Source organism: Battus philenor, unplaced genomic scaffold (genome assembly GCF_028537555.1).
Source record: "Battus philenor isolate CCGP_79_NKW_IND1 unplaced genomic scaffold, ilBatPhil1.0.hap1 SCAF_2, whole genome shotgun sequence".
Lineage (NCBI taxonomy): Eukaryota > Metazoa > Arthropoda > Insecta > Lepidoptera > Papilionidae > Battus > Battus philenor.
Window position 1 is genome coordinate 7,908,750 of NW_027181682.1, and position 18,335 is coordinate 7,927,084.

The 18,335-nt window shown below is 30.8% G+C and overlaps 3 protein-coding genes across 4 annotated transcripts; 2 read left to right on the forward strand and 1 right to left on the reverse strand.

The window, feature by feature from the left end:
* The first annotated feature begins 808 nt into the window (after positions 1-808).
* Positions 809-2,332, forward strand: LOC137922012 (calcium load-activated calcium channel). The gene is made up of 5 exons (XM_068764831.1): positions 809-979; positions 1,091-1,168; positions 1,244-1,418; positions 1,898-2,038; positions 2,111-2,332. Exons 1-5 carry the CDS (start codon positions 919-921, stop codon positions 2,205-2,207), a joined length of 552 nt encoding a protein of 183 aa, XP_068620932.1. The 5' UTR covers positions 809-918; the 3' UTR covers positions 2,208-2,332.
* On the reverse strand, positions 2,333-5,574 carry l(2)37Bb (lethal (2) 37Bb). 2 transcript variants are annotated; one of them, XR_011107505.1, is made up of 7 exons: positions 5,097-5,574; positions 4,713-5,016; positions 3,918-4,254; positions 3,611-3,845; positions 3,413-3,527; positions 2,614-2,871; positions 2,433-2,512 (listed from the first exon to the last, which is right to left on the reverse strand). XR_011107505.1 is itself a non-coding variant. In XM_068764830.1 (6 exons), exons 1-6 carry the CDS (start codon positions 5,355-5,357, stop codon positions 2,373-2,375), a joined length of 1,392 nt encoding a protein of 463 aa, XP_068620931.1. In that variant the 5' UTR covers positions 5,358-5,574; the 3' UTR covers positions 2,333-2,372. The 2 variants fall into 2 exon arrangements, 1 of the variants encoding a protein (XP_068620931.1); XM_068764830.1 differs by lacking the exon at positions 2,614-2,871 and having other exon boundaries at positions 2,333-2,512.
* A 362-nt stretch (positions 5,575-5,936) lies between these two features.
* LOC137922270 (ATP-dependent RNA helicase DHX33-like) lies at positions 5,937-16,466 on the forward strand. The gene is made up of 12 exons (XM_068765238.1): positions 5,937-6,463; positions 6,948-7,157; positions 7,259-7,481; positions 7,542-7,726; positions 7,826-7,901; positions 9,220-9,407; positions 10,168-10,341; positions 10,810-10,934; positions 11,023-11,147; positions 13,566-13,730; positions 14,362-14,490; positions 15,425-16,466. The coding sequence occupies exons 1-12, from the start codon at positions 6,246-6,248 to the stop codon at positions 15,710-15,712; spliced, it is 2,106 nt and encodes a 701-aa protein (XP_068621339.1). The 5' UTR covers positions 5,937-6,245; the 3' UTR covers positions 15,713-16,466.
* Positions 16,467-18,335: the final 1,869 nt, after the last annotated feature.

The following is an 18,335-nucleotide window of genomic DNA, read 5'->3' on the forward strand; positions in this document are numbered from 1 at the left end:
TAGTAAAATTCGCAGCTGAGAAAATTCACTTACTAAAGATAACTACTAAAACCAGAAAAGTAGTAAGTAGGTAAACTGAACGTTTTTTTTTCGAGTTTTTCTTACATTCATTGTTTTCTTATAGGTATTCTTTATAATTTTTTTATTAAAATATGAAATCTTGCGCGACAATATGTTTTCATTCACTTTACTTTAGCTATCTTGCCACACTTTTAATTTAATAATGCTTCTACTCCAAATAAAATAAGACAAGAATGGTATTGCAATTGTCGATGCCAAACATATGCTTTAAGTACAAGTATATTATTATTATTCATTATAACATTTTTAATTACAGATTTTTTTCTACTTCAGTCCAAAATAAGCTGTTACCAAAAATAAAACTTAATACGATTGATAAACGCTTTAAGGATAGATTACACATTAGTTTTATTTAAAAAAACTCTTATTTTTAAAAGCTTGAAATATTTAATGATATCCAATATTTTGTGTTTTCATGCAATTTTTTTAAACAAAAAACTTAATTTGTACTAAATGTTTTTTGTTTAATAACTAATTATAATTTTCTCAACAATAATTGTTGAAAACTGCTTGCATATAAGCAGCCAATTTTTAAACACAAATGTACATTTGTGTTTTTGTAAATATTTTTCAATTATTTTCGTCATTACGGTTTGCATTAATTGAAAATAAAATAAGTATAATTCATTTAACTTTACAATATTATGTCTTTGAAATAAAAGAATTTTGTTATAAACTTTTAATCATTTATTTGAAATATTCCCAATATATTCAGGTTTGACACCTTCCAACAATAACGTCATGTGTCACAAAAACGCGAAACATTGATGTATAGGCATTGACGATTTTACTATAATTATAAAAGCCAGACTTCTTACATCTTCTCAGAATTTAGCGATGTGGGGCGATTCATTATTAATTGTGTTTATATCAATTTGCACAGCCTTTTTAGGAGAAGGTATTTAAAAAATAATTCGTGTCATGTATATTAAAAATTGAATATGTCATACTTTTAATTTTTAAATTTGTGGGCCTCGCTTTTATTTATTGTCATGATATTATGTTTCAGGTCTTACATGGGTCTTAGTGTACAGAACAGAAAAATATCAAAAATTGAAAGTTGAAGTTGAACGTCAAAGCAAAAAATGTAAGTTATTTTTACCTAGAATTGCATTAAACGATAATTAGTACTAACATTTTCATTTTTAAACCAAAATTATAGTAGAGAAACGCAAAGAAGCTCATGGAGACTCACTCGACAAACAGCATAAGAAAAAAATTGAAAGAGAGGAGGAAAGATTAAAAAACAATAATAGAGATCTTTCATTGGTTAAAATGAAATCAATGTTCGCAATTGGATTTGCCTTTACTGCACTTCTAAGTATGTTTAACAGCATGTAAGTGTATTCTATTTATTTAGTTTAAAGTAATTTACATTTATCTTTAATATTAGGCCTCCTTATCAAGTGTATTTAAGAAACTTTGCATTATAATGAATCAAAAGGACCCACATGATATTTCATCTCACTATTTTTTTGGAATTTAGATGCTTTGAAAATAAAAATAAACAAATAACCCTCTTCAGATCATTATTATGATTTATGAATTGTATTGAATCTAAATTATAATTGAAATCACAAAATCTTTGATATTTATATGTCATAAATTAATAATTTTATCTATCTATCATATTAAATAAAACTAGATATTTTTCAATATGTAACAAAAGTAAAAGACCATTTTTAATAGTTTTTCAAATCATTTGTTTTTATAAAAAACAATGTTTTTTCATAGGAAATGTATGTATGTAAATCTATTTAACACATATTTTAAGTTAGTGTTTATTTCCATCTTTAATCTCAGTAAAAATTTTCAGCTTTGATGGGAGAGTTGTTGCTAAATTACCATTTTATCCAATATCTTGGATACAAGGATTAAGTCACAGGAATCTTCCTGGAGATAACTATACAGATTGTTCATTTATCTTTTTGTACATTTTGTGTACAATGAGCATAAGGTAACACAATTTTGATTTCTGTATTCAATTTATATCAAAAATCTTCATTTTCAAATGTATCTTTTGTTTTAGACAAAATATCCAAAAGTTGCTAGGATTTGCACCATCAAGAGCTGCATCTAAACAAGGTGGGGCATTGTTTGCTACACCACCACCACAGTTTAAATAAAATACTTATTGTCTTAATACAATTAAATGTAGCAAAAAATTAATATATTTATATTTGTTTTTTAATTGTACTCTAAGTAATCATACTCATTTAAAATAATAAATAAAAAATGTAGACAGGTGTGAGTGAATTTTATTATTTTAATAACATTACAACACATTTAGTTTAATACATATTAGATTCAATTAAAGGTTCATTAAGCAATATCCTGTCAAATCCAAATCTTGTTAGGTCTATACTGGAATAGTTTCCATCAATAATTGATTCTGCAATTGCTCTTCCTATACCAGGTGCATGTTGACAACCTACAAAAACAATCATACCAGTTGTTGTCATCCTTATTTATAATTAATTTTATTACCTTTACAAAAATATAGAGAATTGGTGAAAAAAATTATATATTTACTTTTAAAAACATATTACACTTTATATTTTTTTGCTTTTGAAGTTGAAAGTGGACAGGGCACATTGCTTGTGCAACTGATGGCCTTTGGGGCTGAAAGGTTCTCGAGTGGCGACCACGAGCCTGTAGACGCGGCGTGGGCCCTCACTAGGTGAACTGACAACATAGAGTCGCGGGAAGTCACTAGATGCGGGTAGCACTACATCGGTTAACGTGTCGATCTTTGGGGGAGGCCTAAGCCTTGCAGTGGATGTTCATTGGCTGAAAAGAGGAAACTCTAGAGAATCTCATTAAATCATTGAACACAGTTATAAATGACTTCTAAATAGCTTCACTTGATATATATTTGTGCAATCAATCAGATTGCAAGTTTAAAATTATTGCTGGATAAAACTTTGGTGAAATATATAAAAGGATATGGAATTGATTCTTCCATTAATGTATCACAATAATTTAAAAATAGTGTCCAAGGTGAAAGCGAAAGCAAAAACCATACTGTATTTAAAATATAAATATCATATGTCTTCATTGATTTGTATATACATGGTAATTTTAATTTTACAAATAAAAGTTATTTTGCAAGATATCTGATAAGATGTGGTAGTACATATAAGTGTTGTTTTTTAATTTAAAACTGTTAACTACAATAAATTAAAATTTAATAAGAACATGATAAGCATCAACTCATTCTATTCTAATTTAATTTTTATTTAATAATTACTAAGTTCCAACTAACTAATTTTTTTTCTATAATTTGTTTACTTCCTGATTTTGTTTCAATGTTCAATATAAAATGATTTACCTAGTTTTCCAAAACCAGCTGCTATATACATATTTGTATGGTATGGATGGGTGCCTAGAATGCCACTCTCATCAAAGGTGTTGCAGTCATTGGCTTCTGTGGTTACTTTCATTACCTAAGAATTCCAAAATTTTAATAAAATTGTATAACAAATAATAAGTGCTATGTTAACAGAAATGAGGTTTATTTTAATTTTACCTGCTGTTCTTTGATAATTGGATACCTATTAGATATTGACGGTAATATGACATTTTTGAAATAATTGCCATCTAATAACTCCTTAGGTTTATTTGTTGTTAAAGGATGATATCCACAAAAAAAGTTACTTTCTAGACCATTTCTCCGCAACCACAAACCACTTGTATCCATTATGACTGGTGTATTAAGACTAGCTTTCATCATTTCATCTTGAATTGAATATATGTTGTATTCCCTGTCATAAAAAAATAGTTTATTACAAAAATTGGTTAAATTGTTCAATATTATTTAATATAATTATAGTCACCTTCTTTCAACAGGTAAAGGTATTTTTAAAAGATCACTACCAATACCTATCCTGGCTAATTTTGCTATTTCACCTGAACAATCACCAGCGGCTAATACACAGGCAGCAAATTTGATTGCATGTTCCTCATTGTCATTAGTTCTATATATAACTTCATTTATTTTTTTAAATTTCCCTGGAGCCACTCCTTCCATGAGAACATCACGCTGCTGTTCTATATTAAATCCTATGACTTCAGCATTAACAATATTGACTTCAAGATCAATACATTTCATTACAAGGCCCTTTAATAATGCCCATGGATTAAAAACTCCTTCAGATTCTGTACTTATGCATCCTGAAAAGAGTAATGTATGAATTTTATAATAATGTACTTCAGCTCACAAATTCAAGAGGTTGTTCAGATGTGTGTCCACAACAATGATAAAGATGGCACATAAAACAGTTATTTGAATCTGTTAGTAGCATAACATTACTAGAATTAGAAAAACAAGTTTTCTATAAAGAATGAAATTATCTTATTCTGTATAAAAAATAAATGTATTAACATCATAAATATAAAGATACAAGATTTTTAAAAAACTTCTAAAGAGTTATACCCCAGTATTAAACCAAGATGAATGTAACTTCAGTAATATATTAGATTGCAGATCCTTAAAAGAAAACTTATGCTGATCACATTACTTGTGAACTTATACACCAATGACTTTTATTGTTATAGAATGTTGTAACCTGTAAGACAGGTTTAGACTTCACATAAAGAGATAATATCTAATTAATTGCACACCTCTTTACCTAGTGTAATATCAGACGTATTGATCCATGGATATTTATCTTTAATGTCAGCTGCTGTTAATAATTCATTTTTGACACCAAATTCTTTTAGAAACGCTACATTTTGCTCCAGACGCTCAGCATATTTTTCACTTGCAAGTATTAAATACCCATTTGGACAATAATTAATATCAATATCACTTTTTAAATTTGCCTTAATATTTCTGAAGAACTCTGCTGTGTACTGAGCTAGGTATATATTCTCTGGCAAAGAAAAATGTTGCGTAAACGCACTATGAGATATATTTTGTTGAACATTCACATACTGAAATAATTAAGTCACTTTTAATGAAATTAGTTAAAAGTATAGTGTATTCATTGTTGTCAAAAATTAAAATAACTTACAGATAAGTCTTTTTCCAATATAACAACAGAGAGACCTGAACTAGCTCTTGTCTTTAACCAATATCCAACAGAGGTCCCAATAAATCCACCTCCAATAATAACGACATCTGCATGTTCAGGATAAACTATGTTCTTTTTTCTCTTTAAATCATTTTTAATCATATCCAATGTTCTCGTGATTGGATTCTTATTGGAGTTGTAGCAACGTGAATCACAAATATTTTTTTGTATAAAACGACTGAAAGTTTTGGAAAATAACATTTTACTCAAATAAAAAGTATAGGTGTATTTAATCCCTATTCAGTTGTCGAGGAAATTAAACACAATTTGAAAAATAAAATTGTATTTCCTAGATTCTTTTAGTATATTCTCAAATCAGTAACACAAAGATCTAATTTGCATTCTTATATTCTTGCACTTTATTTCCAAATTATTATATTTTTATTAATTTATTTTTGACATCAATTTTTGGTTATGTTATCAGTTGACCGTGAATGTTTCCATGTTAAATTGAGAAATCAAAGATATTCTCTGTTCTCTTAACTTATTACATGGGACTTTGGTAACTTCACGGCTGATTTATAAAATTTATACGGAATAAAAAAGGATCAAAGTTCAATAGATTTATTTCAGTTATTTTCGCAATAGTGTATACGACGTCTAACAATTACAAAACCTAACTTGGTAATAGTAAAAACTAAAAATAGGCACTATTTTTAATTAAGAGTAAATTTCCTTTACTATGATAAATTGATGTTACCATTAACAAACGTTATGTTATGACGTAAAACTTCTGGCATTAAATGTCATCAAAACCTTTGCTCAGTTGTTTAGTGTTATTGTTGACTATGAAATGAATTATAGAAGTGAAAATAATAGCTATTAGATATAATTTAACATTAAGGATAATTTTTTGAAAAAAATTGATATTTGAAATTAATGCTGCATTGTTTTAACTGCTCGATAGCCAAAATTTTAATGGTGGTTAAAATTTATAACCTATAAATTAAATTATTCGTTATGATTAAAATCTCTTTTATATTTCTATATAATTGTCTGATCTGCAACACTAGATTAAGTTAAAAAGATTGAGTTTAAATGTATCATAAGGTAAAGTGTGAGAATACATAAGTTTCAATTTATTTAATAATGGATTCAAAATATGAGGCCGTCGGTAAAGAAAATCAACCAAGAAATTTAAGTAATCTAAAAGTTAAAGAGATAAAGTTATGCACGGAAAAATCCTCAAAGACTAATGGCAGTCACACATCCTCTAATGATTCTGATCAACACAACATCAATGAGACTTTTGCTGAAAACTTGCAAGAAACGAGAAAATTACTGCCTGTATATGCAGTTCGAAATAGGTAAATTACCAGTGTTTTATTTCTTATTAGTTTGTAATATTTTTGTGTGAGCTTTTGACAATATGCTTGCGATGTGCCTTATCCAGACATACCACCAGTGTCAACTCCGTTTGGCACCCCCCAATCAAAACCAAATGTGGTATGAGTTATCACTGTAAATCTATTTCCTAAATTGTTTGCCTGAGATCTTAGGGTTTGGCAACTTCTTAACTTGGGAAAATAAACTAAACACTCAAGAATATACTCCTTGGGAAACCCACAAGCTTATTTATACGTAAAGATTTGGACTAAGTGCCTGCACCCTTCTGTCAACATGCTGCTAGTTAACCATAAATCAAAATAAAGCAAACAGTGACTATGTTCCTTAATAAAAAAAAGATTAATATGGATATTTTTATGCACGGTAACAGGAAAGTATTGCATATGATTATTTGTATAAAGGTTATTCATTGTATTACACCAATGTTTTCTTTCAAAATTGTAGATTAATAGAAGAAGTGAAAAGGAACAATACTATGATACTTATTGGCGAGACTGGTAGTGGGAAAACAACACAACTTCCTCAATTAATCCATGAGCATTCTTTAGAGGGATTCAAAGCAATTGCAATTACACAGCCAAGGAGAGTTGCCGCTATTACTTTAGCAATGAGAGTTGCAGCTGAAATGAATACAGAAATAGGCTCAATTGTTGGGTACACATCATTCATATTAATTATAAATATGACCACATACATTAATTAGAAACAGATGTTTACTAGAACAATGTTATTTATAAATTCAAAATTTATTTTAGATATTGTGTAAGATTTGAAGATGTCACAAGTCCAAAGACTAAATTAAAATATTTAACTGATGGTATGTTGCTTAGAGAGGCAGTTGCTGACCCATTACTGAAAAGGTATTCTTTCATAATACTAGACGAAGCTCATGAGCGTACAGTAAATACCGATGTCTTATTTGGAATTGTTAAACTAGCTCAAAAAGAAAGAAGTGAAAAGAAAATTCTACCTTTGAAGGTAAATTAAAATTTCTATTTAAGCCTTGGATTTTATTTTTTCTAATTAGTTATTTTTTAGGTAATAATAATGTCTGCAACAATGGATGTGGATTCATTCAGGAAGTATTTTGATGAATGCCCAGTTGTTTACCTAGAAGGCAGAACACATCCTGTGACAATATATCATACTAAAATGAAACAAGATGATTATCAATATGCAGCAGTTTGTACCATTTTTCAACTCCATGTGTCGACACCTGCAAAGTAATTATATTAATTTATATGTTGTGTCATCATTTCTCACAAATATATAGTAACAGTAATGCTATCTATCAATCTAATCTCTTGTTTGTAAATTTTCAGTCATGACTTCCTTGTGTTTCTTTCCGGTCAAGAGGAGATTGAAACTATCATGAATAATATCAATCAAGTTGCTAAGGTAAATAAGTTGTCCTTGCTCCTTAAGCAATTAAAACAAATTGTACACCCGTTTTAACTTGAGATCTTAACTTAACACTGTATTATTTTTTTAATATACATATTTATAGATGTTGAAATAATGGATGAAATAAGAAATATTTTATTGAAACAAGCAATTGTGTTATCAGTGTAACAGCATTTGTCACAAACAAAAAGGGAAAATAAAAATAAAACAGATAAGCCGCTTGTCTATAATCATAGTGATTTTGTAAACACCAAACACTGAAAGCCTCACTTAAAAATGGATATTTTAACCAAATTAAAAATTCTGAAAATATGAAGTTGACTTCATAATAAACATTTCCATACTTTCCTTTCTCTTGGAAAAAATGAAATTAGGAATTTTAATATTTGGAGAATATATGTAATGTATAAAACATAATATTCTAAGACCATTTAATGTTAGAAAATGAAAAAAACTTAAATTTATTAGAATAAATTGTTTAAGACATAATCTGGGCATGATTGCAGTAAAATATTGATAATAATTATGTTTTTCTTGTTTATGTTTATCAATAATTATTGAAAGTTTATGTGCAGTAAATGTACACTATACATTTACAATTAAATACTTTTGACATTCAAAAATAGTTCCTTTCTGTACTAATCTTATCACATACAAAAATTAAAACAACTATAACAATGTCATGCATAACTTATTACTTAGTTTAATCTTTGGTATTCTAAAAACTTCTAGTGCCAACTCTTGTTTTAACCCTTTTCTTGATAATGTATCTGTAGAGATACATCAGAATTACAAAAAAAACTGGCATCAATTTTGAACGCAAAGTAATCAATTGTATGTGATTGTTTAGGTAATTTCTTAATTTTCGAACGCTTGTTCAGTTTTTTTCTGTTGGCATCCTTGGGTCTTAAAAGTAAAGTGGTATGAATATTAAAGTAATATTTAAAAAAAAATCTGCCAAGTTAAGGGTTAAGTATGTACACTACATATTTAAATTTAACATGGTTATGTTCCATTTAAAAGGAGCTACTGTTGAGTTTTTGACAGATCAGCATTTCAAGCCGGTTGTAGCTTACTATTTATAATGTTAAAATAATTGATAATTTAAGTGTGTGTAAATGCCTTCCGGAACAAAAATATTTTGAATTTGAATATGACAGTATATGTTATTAAAATTTGTGTGTTAAAATCAGTGGTATGAAGTAAAACTTGTATAAGTTATGTTGGACTTATAAAATATTTATGTTTGAAAACTTGCATGGACAAAGATGTATTTGAATAAAAATTAATAAATTTTAAAACTTTTTTTAAGGAATCACAGGGGCCTCCAATAAAAGTATGTCCCCTTTATGCTGGGCTTCCTGCTATGAAACAATTGCAAGTGTGGAAAAAAACACCAGCGGGAATGAGGAAGATTGTGTTGGCAACTAATATTGCGGAGGCATCAGTAACAATACCACATATTAAAGTGGTCATTGATACTGGGGTTGTGAAAGAGAGGTATTTGTTTTGAATGCATTTTGATTTTGTATATATTTCGTTTTTACACAGTTTGTGATGAGTAATTTTCTTTTACTGGTAAGAAAGGAACAAATAATAATTTTTATCTGAGTTAAAATCCTTTAACAAAAGGAACTTTTAATGCTTACAGTAATTGCATAATACATTGTTGCACTAGTTACCTTGGAATATGGAATGAAATATCTTATAATACAATATCTAACAATTTCGCTAGCCTAGGTGCCATTCATAATGAAACTGTTTGGTACTAGGGATCTACCTTTTAGCTATTTTCTATAATTAATTTTTTATATAATTGAAACAGTTTTGAGAAAAAGGTCAATCGTAAAATCCAACTGCTGGGCACTGTTTGGTACATACTACATACATTACTGATTCAACATTCTTCAATATCTAAAGATGTAGGTGTACAATCAATCTGTGTTACCATTGAGGTTCTGTAGTGAAGACCACGGAGCGGCAAGCGCAGTGCAAGATGTCCACCTGTCAGGTGGATATATGATCCTGTTATGATTGCCAGAAAATACTGGATGCAGGCTGCTTCCAACCGGTCCCATTGGAAGTCTTTGGGGACTTCCTATGACTAATATGATGATGATGAATATACTGTACCATGCACCTTTTTTTGTACAAAATTGACGTGGCTTTTATTAGTCATCCTTTATCCATTTTAATGTGATATTTAAATTTTTAATATCATTATAACGTCTAAATGATCAAGATAAATTTTATATTCTAGAACATGGTGTACATCAACGGGTGCAGAGCGACTGCGTGTACGTGCGTGTTCGCAGGCGGCAGCGTGGCAACGGGCAGGTCGCGCTGGACGCACCGCACACGGGGCAGCCTACCGTCTTTATACAGCTCATGATTTCGCCGCTAGACACGCATATAACACGCCTGAAATTGTGAGGTGTGTCTTTTTAATGAAGTAAATCGATTAAAAAATACATATTTATATAGGCTGTGCCCATCTATCTGTTTATTGAAATTTTTTATTTATTTGAAGAACTAACAAACAATTACATGTTAAGAATTATGGCAAGTCTCTTAATTGTTAATAATTTCATATAGGGTTATTGGTTCTAAGCAAAAATTCATTCAGTGGTTAATTCCATAGTTCATTTGTCAGTAAAGCTCTAAAGCCACAACTATTTCCAATCAACATGTATAAAATGATTACTATAAAATATATTGAATTCTTTTTTAATTGGAATGTGACAGGTCAATGACTTCTGAGAATACAAAATACTAATTTCAAACAATAATTAATTTATACATGTATATGGATTACGTATTTTGAAAACGCCTTTATTTACTTTTTAGGGTGTACCATACATTTATTGACAAGAAAATAAATTTAGCAATAAAATGTTTGCAGATGTCCACTTGCGGCTACAATACTGTTACTAATTGCAACTGGTCTAGATCCTGTTACGTTTCCTTTGATCGATCCACCACCTGAGGACTCTATTCATGCGTCTTTGTTGTTATTGAAGGAATTAGGTAACATTAATAATCTTTAAAAACATTGGTCTGAAATTTAAATAATGAGTTAATTTGTTTAATATAATAATAACATACTTGTTTTAAGGTGCAATTGACAATGAAGCAGACCCAAAATTGACAGTACTAGGTAAAAAAATGACGGCGTTTCCGATTGATCCAAAATATTCCAAAATTCTTTTATGTGCTTCTGAATACAATTGCCTTGAAGAGGTAAGATCAAAAATTACATTTTTATACTTGTAATGTCATGTGTTATTGCTTGAAAACTTTAAATTAACATTAAAAAAAATCATTGATAGTGCATACTCAATTTGGAAGTGGCTACTATGTTTTGGTTTGAAGTCCACTTAGATCAGAAGTTGTTGGACTTTTTTCTCATAGACCATTTTCAAAATTTAGCTAGTTCCGGTGATCCCTGGCAACTCTGAATAAAGAATACAAGTAATAGTTCCTGAGCTTCTTAAAATTGTATCTGCCTATATTGATAAATAGTCAATCCAATATTTTAGTTATATTTATTTATATTAGTCATATTAGTCATTATAGTTATATTAGTCATTATCGAACGAAGGCAGGTACATTTTCATGTACTCCGCTAACAAATTGTGAGCCCTCATTTTTTTGTCACACCAACATAAACCAACGTCCAGTCTCCCGTGGACTCTTGAGAATCCCCCTGGATCACCTTGGGAACCTTTGATCTGGTGCTTCTGTGAACCGGGCGTGTACCAGACCGTGATCCACCTTGTGGCCCGGTGTCCCGCGTTCGGGGGACTCCGGCACGGCTTCGAGTGCCAGTCTGGTGTTGAAATCAGGGAGGAGACAATAGCCTCCCTGAGAGGCGGCGATCACAAACAGGCGTTCATATCCCTTTGTAAAGAGATCGCCAAAAGGGTGATAGAAAGAAATAAAACAAACAGAGTATAAAAAGATAAATAGATTAAAAACGTAAATAGAAACAAAACTGTGATAGAAATAATTATAGAATAAGTATTAATGTGTAAAATAAAATGTAAAATAAAAATATAAATCAAAAAATGTAAAAAGAAAAAGGGAAGAATGAAAGAACAGAGCAAAAGGGTAAGAAAGAAGAAATGTGGTATAAAAGAATGGAATGAAAGATCATGTGAAGAATGGAAGCAGAGAACGGAAACAAAAAAAAAACTAAGTGAAAAAAATAAATTGCCCAAAAAAGACCCTGTCCCACCACAAGATAGGGTGAGAGGCCCCCAATTGCGGGGGTCATAAAAAAAAAACTTTTGATCTGGATGTACCATAGGTTGGTTGTTTCACTGCTAAGTCATAATTGTTGGAGTAAACTTTGCTCATCTTCGGACATTCAACATAAAGAAAATATGTACGAGGTATGGTCAAAAAATATGGTGAAGCACTTCTGCAATGCTTCTTTCGGAAGGCTCTACAGCTGCTCTTTAAATCTATAAAGCTCTTAAAATGTCAGGATTTGTATCAAAACGCAGACTAGCATTTCAGTGGTTTTTATTTTTTAGAAGAGCCAAAAATAGCATGGTGCTTAATTCGGAGTGTAAAGTGGGTGTAAATGGGCAGTCATATATTTTTTTTAAAACTCGAGAAACAGTAGCGATATGTGGTGGTCACGGTGCATTGTTGTGATGGTTGAGAAAACCGTTGGCCCATTTTCCGGCTTTCTTTCTTCAACCACCATCTCGCACACGTTGTAGTAAGCCCTTTAAATATTCGGAGTTCACAGTCGTTTCCGTCGGAACGAACTCTGATCGCACTATGCCCTCACTATCAAAGAAAACAATAAGTATAAGCTTAACGTTTGTCTGACTGGCGTGCCTTCTTAAGGCGAGAAGAATCACTCGTCTTCCATTGAGATCTTTGCATTTTTGTTTCGTGGTCATAACTATATACACAACTTTCATCTCCAGTTATACTTTTGCCCAACAAGTCCAGATCTGCATCACTCATTCGTAACCAAACGGACACACGAACAGACTTGAGTGATGAGCAAAAGGATGCTCATCACTCAAGTCTGGGAACGAATTTCGCACTGACTCGTCACTTGCAAATAATCGATTAAAATGCTTTATACGGATCCATACAAGATGTTTTGTTCCTCGGCAAGCATTCAAATTGTCAATTGTCTGTATGATCAAACCATTTTTGTTACTCTTTGTACGTTTTTGTGGGCACGTCGTCGGTTTTTGAGGTCAAACCACGGTTCCCTCCTTTGCTCACCCTCATCTGATTGATTCTTGCTTTTCATTCGCGCATACCACTTGCAAACAATCTTCAAAATCACCACATTATCAGCGTACACTAATCTTTGCCAGTTTTTGTGCAACTTAACACAAAATTTTATGTTTACGTGTTCTTCAAAATTCATTCACATCCACGCGACAAATACAGCGAATATGACCTTGTTCTTCTAGCTGTGAAAGCTGATAGACAAGTAGCAAGTTGTTCAAATTTGTTACAGAATGTCTCAATGAATCAGACTATTGAACGTACTCGTTAGAATGAATGTAGGTACGGTAGTTTCTGGTATAAAAATTTATTCACCATATTTTTGGGTATGTATTTGGCAGCGTAATTGAGTGTTCTTTGGAAGTAAACATGGATTTTCTTCTCCTTTCTTTTCAGGCATTAAGTTTGGTAGCCATTTTATCGAGCGAAAATGTATTCTATGTGCCTATTCAGAAAAGAGAAGAAGCATTAAAGGTTAAACAAAAGTTTGTATCACCTTTAGGAGATCATATTACACTTCTTAATGTCTACAAAGCTTATTGTAAGGCACCACTTAAAAAGGTATGAAAGGTTATTAAGGTTTAAATTAAACTTTAGGAAAATAAAGCTTACACTACCTTCCATATTGCTAGATTTTTGTATTCCATTACTTTCGAATTTGTTATGCGGCAATTATGTGGACTTTTGAGTAATTTATTAAACGTATCTACTGTGGACACATCATTAAGGATATTTTAAAAAGAAAAATGAATTGTATTATTAACTATTTTAATGTTTATATGTAAAGAATTATCACTTGTTATCCTGTAATTGTAAACAAACCAAGTCAGTTCATGACTAAAAGATTTTTCTTTCAAGGGGTGATTGCATTAAGTATGTAATTGGCACTTAAATTTTGATTGGAGAAACTATTGCCTGTTTTGATTTTTTTCTATTTTTAATATTTACTAGTAACTCATTAAAAATTTAAAATAAATTTCTTTACATATTAGTTTTGATCAATTTTGATTAGTTTTGATCAATATCTATTAACTTAATAAAATGAATACAATAAAATTTAAAATTTTATTAAATGGTAATAAAAATAGAAAAGTTATCCTTACAAGGTTTTAACACTCGAGGCTCTTTTTCAATATAATTTCTGCAATAATTTTAATTCTTCATTTTCTTTAAAAGAAACCTTTTATTACAGCAATGGTGTAAAGAGAACTACTTAAATCATAAAAATTTGTCATATGCTCATGAAATCAGACATCAACTGCTATCTGTTTGTCAAAGACTGAACATGACAGTGACGAGTTGTGGAACTGCATTAGATCAGGTAAAGTTGCTATGAGGAAATCAATGTGATGAAGTTAGGATATTTTGTTCCGGTACAAAATATTATTATATTAATTTTGCTAGTGTTTTACTTAGTAATGCACATACAGTTCTTTTCTGGCATTTTGTATAGTAATATATAGTTATTCTTAATTTCTATTTAAATATTGACATTAATATTTTTCACTATGACGCGTCTTGTCTTGTCTCTGCTGACTGGTTTCCGCAACCAAGCGGCACAGCGCGCATTTTGCATAGAGGCTGGTTTTACTCAAGCCAATCCAATGAAATCAATATTGACGTGGAATATTTGAAATACTGTTTTTAAACTGTCTTTTCTGGTATGTCTGCTTACATCTCCTAAAGATTTCCCGGGTATTATTCAAACCTGTTATCGGTTTAAAATTTTTGGTAATGAAACCAGAACTTGAATAATAATTAAATACCCATATTTAACTGCAAAATATTTTCTTAAATAACTCCTAAATTGTGTAATGAGGATACTAAATAGCGCAATGTTTAGCTATAGTTAAATCGGCCAATAGTAAAAAAGAATATGAAAAATATTAGATGCTTAAGGAGAGACCTAAAGAAAGTTTACAATGATGTGGATACGATGCCGTCAACTACCTATCTATTAAGATCAACCTGCGTCATTTAGTTTGACAGCCAATAAAAAACTGACAACCCTGTGAATTCTAACAAAAATGAAAAAAGTTAATTTCGAGTGTTGATTAAGATTATTATTTGCGTAAAATTTTTATTGTCTTGTAGTGTAGTATTTGCGCGTCGGCAATGCAAGACCGCTCATTGTAATGACAAGAAGAAAGAAGTAAGAACGCTTGTTTTGTAATCGGCCTCTATCAGCTAACATAAATGATTTACTATTAAACTTTACAGTATTCAATACATTTATGTAATTATCTGTATTTCAGTTGCTGAAGTGTTTACTTAGTGGTTTATTTACGAACTGCGCATGGGCACGTAGTGGTGGTGGGACCGCGTTCGTTGGAGGGGGGAAGTACGTGACTGCATCGGGCGCAGCTGCCTCCATTCACCCGGCGAGCGTGCTGTTTGCAGTGCGTCCGCCGCACCCTGCCCTCTTGTACACGGAACTGTTGCACACACGACGGTCCTACTTGGTAACCGTATCGGCAATACAACCGCAGTGGTTGCTTCAAGTGGCGCCGGATTACGCGCGACGTTGTCGTGGCAATCGGTGACACGCACCCTTATAACGTTTAAAATACAGAGTTATGGTTACAAAATGTATTCATTGATCAGAGACAAAGATTTTTTTATTCTATATGTGCCATTTCTTAAATAACCGATAATTAATGATCTTGTCATTGTGTAGGTATTTTTACATACTGTAATATTAGTAGTTTTTATTAAGGAACATCTTGCGTCTTTCGTCGTTTTGTCATTTCATTATAACTTTTTTTGCATGGTTTAGTCGTACGTTATCCACTTTTTATCAGTTCCGCTAAGTTTTAATAAAATACCTAATGAGTACACGAGATGTTAAGTTTCTGTTATCTCTTGTGTCACGCAGATTAAAAATTGGCCAAATCTTTTTGGTGTTTAAACCTATAGTAATTCATCGATCTAACAAAGAATTTTTTTTTTATTTAATTATGTCATACCTATCCAGAAGCAAGTAAAATTATCGAAGAAACTTCCCAGTAACTTTTTAATTGTATTATACGTCTATAGAGTACAAAAAACTTTGTCTTCATTAAATAAGTCTGGTAAACAGTGTAAATAATTCACATGTAAAGTTAAATAATAATTGGTTAGTTTCCCGGTTCAATAAATAAACACGACGATAAAATGTTTTTTAAAGTTAATTTTTGTAAATGTGTACTAGGTATTATTGTTTGCATCAATTTTCTATTTTGAAGTGAGGGCACTTTTAAAAGGTCTCCTAAAAGTTATGAAACATTGAATTATGTGTAGAGTTAAATATTGCAAACATATTTTTTATTCAAAGTTGTAGATGTAAGTCTATAAATTAAAAATAACTATTACGATTTAAGAATTAACAAAATGTTTGTTTTGTTATATAATAAATGTTTGCTAGTTATGTTGTACAATTTAACTTGTTTTAAAAATGGCAACTTTAATAAAGACTATTTAATTATTACCACAATTGAGTTTTATTCTTTGTTATATTTGACAATGAAGATATCAAACAAATGATAAGTGAATTAACAACAGTTTCATGTTATTTTTATATTATCTTATTAACGCTGTCTATTTTTGTATTAAATTTTCTTAATAGACTTCATATTGGCATAACTTATTGGTTTATTGCAGCTAGTTAATCATTTTTTGTTATTACATTTTAATTATAAAGATAAGTATTCTTTTCCAGACTGATTAAATCCTTACACGTTTTATATGGTTTTGATTGACGTTAAAAGTTGGTTGGACATATACAAATCTACAAATTTATATGGGAAAAGTACTACCTTCACTATTTTTTTGACAATTTTTTTAAGTTTTTTCATTTGCCTTAATGAGAATTGAAAAATTTTGCCAAATTGGTGCAGCCGTTTGAGAGTTTAACATTTAGAAACCCGTTAGGCGATTCATTTTTTATATACAAAAGATAGTTATCTTGTTTACGCATGGCCATACTAGCGAATGCGGGTAAAAAAATTGAAGAATGTTTTTTTGCCCTCCCCCTTGTGAGTGACATGACGAGCAGGCTCTCAGTCTGGCCTTTCCGCTTCCTGGCAGGGAGTGTAGCCATCGTAACGGCGACGACTGGCTCTGGCAACAATATGCACATCGAGAACAGACAAGAAGATTGTTGGAAGTGAAACCGAGTATGGTAAATAATAAAAATGAAAAAGATGTCATTTTAGGGTTATTCGAAATCCGTAGAGCGAGCGAAGATATAGTAAACCTGAAGCCCGGAAACCTATTCTACCTATTCTTGTCATTTAAAAATTAGTTTTTTGAATAAGCCCTTTCCGTCAATTTACATTTAATATGCTTTTTAAATTTTATAGGTAGTCCAATAATCTTTTGCGGAATTTTATTAAAAGATCTGATTTTGTTTATTACAAATGAATTAGAGACTGCAGTCGAACTTTGGTAGAGCCAGTTTTACAACGTGCCTTGTTGGACACTATGGACGTCCTCTATTTTTTTTAATTTATTATAATTATTGTAAAGTACGAAACTATTATCATAAATATGACCAAGACCACTGTAAGAATATTGACCTTTTTAAATCGCTTATTTAAGGAGATTTGCGGCTCCAAGCTGTAAATATTATTCATAGTTCGGTGGTTCTCTTTCGCAAAACAATTATATTTTTAATATCCGCACCTCTACCCTAAGGTATCAATTCATAGGACATAATGCTGCGGAAATAACTAAAATATAATATCTTAGCGGTATCAAGATCAGAGTAGCGTTTTATCTTCCTAACGGCATAAGCAATGTAAGGCCACCATTGATTCTAATCGACTGTGACACTCATGAAAACCGTGAGCGCACGTAGTTTAAAACATCACAATTATTCTTATGTTATTAGGGGTGTTTTAATCAGTGAATTTAAAACTAAGTTGTTAATCGTAAACCCATTCAAAATTTGCGAAGGAGCTTTGTTCACGTCGCCAAAATTATCCGCTTTCTTATCTACATTAAATAAAAGAGATGTGACGCCTGCGAACAGTGCTATTTGCAAAGGCTAAGAATGGTAAGTTATTAATATATATTAAATAAACACATTAAAAAAATTTTAAGTTAAACGGTTACTTGATGCCCATATTGTGAGGGTTAAGGAAAAATATGGAATCCGCAATTTTGTATCGGCGGTCATCTTAGATT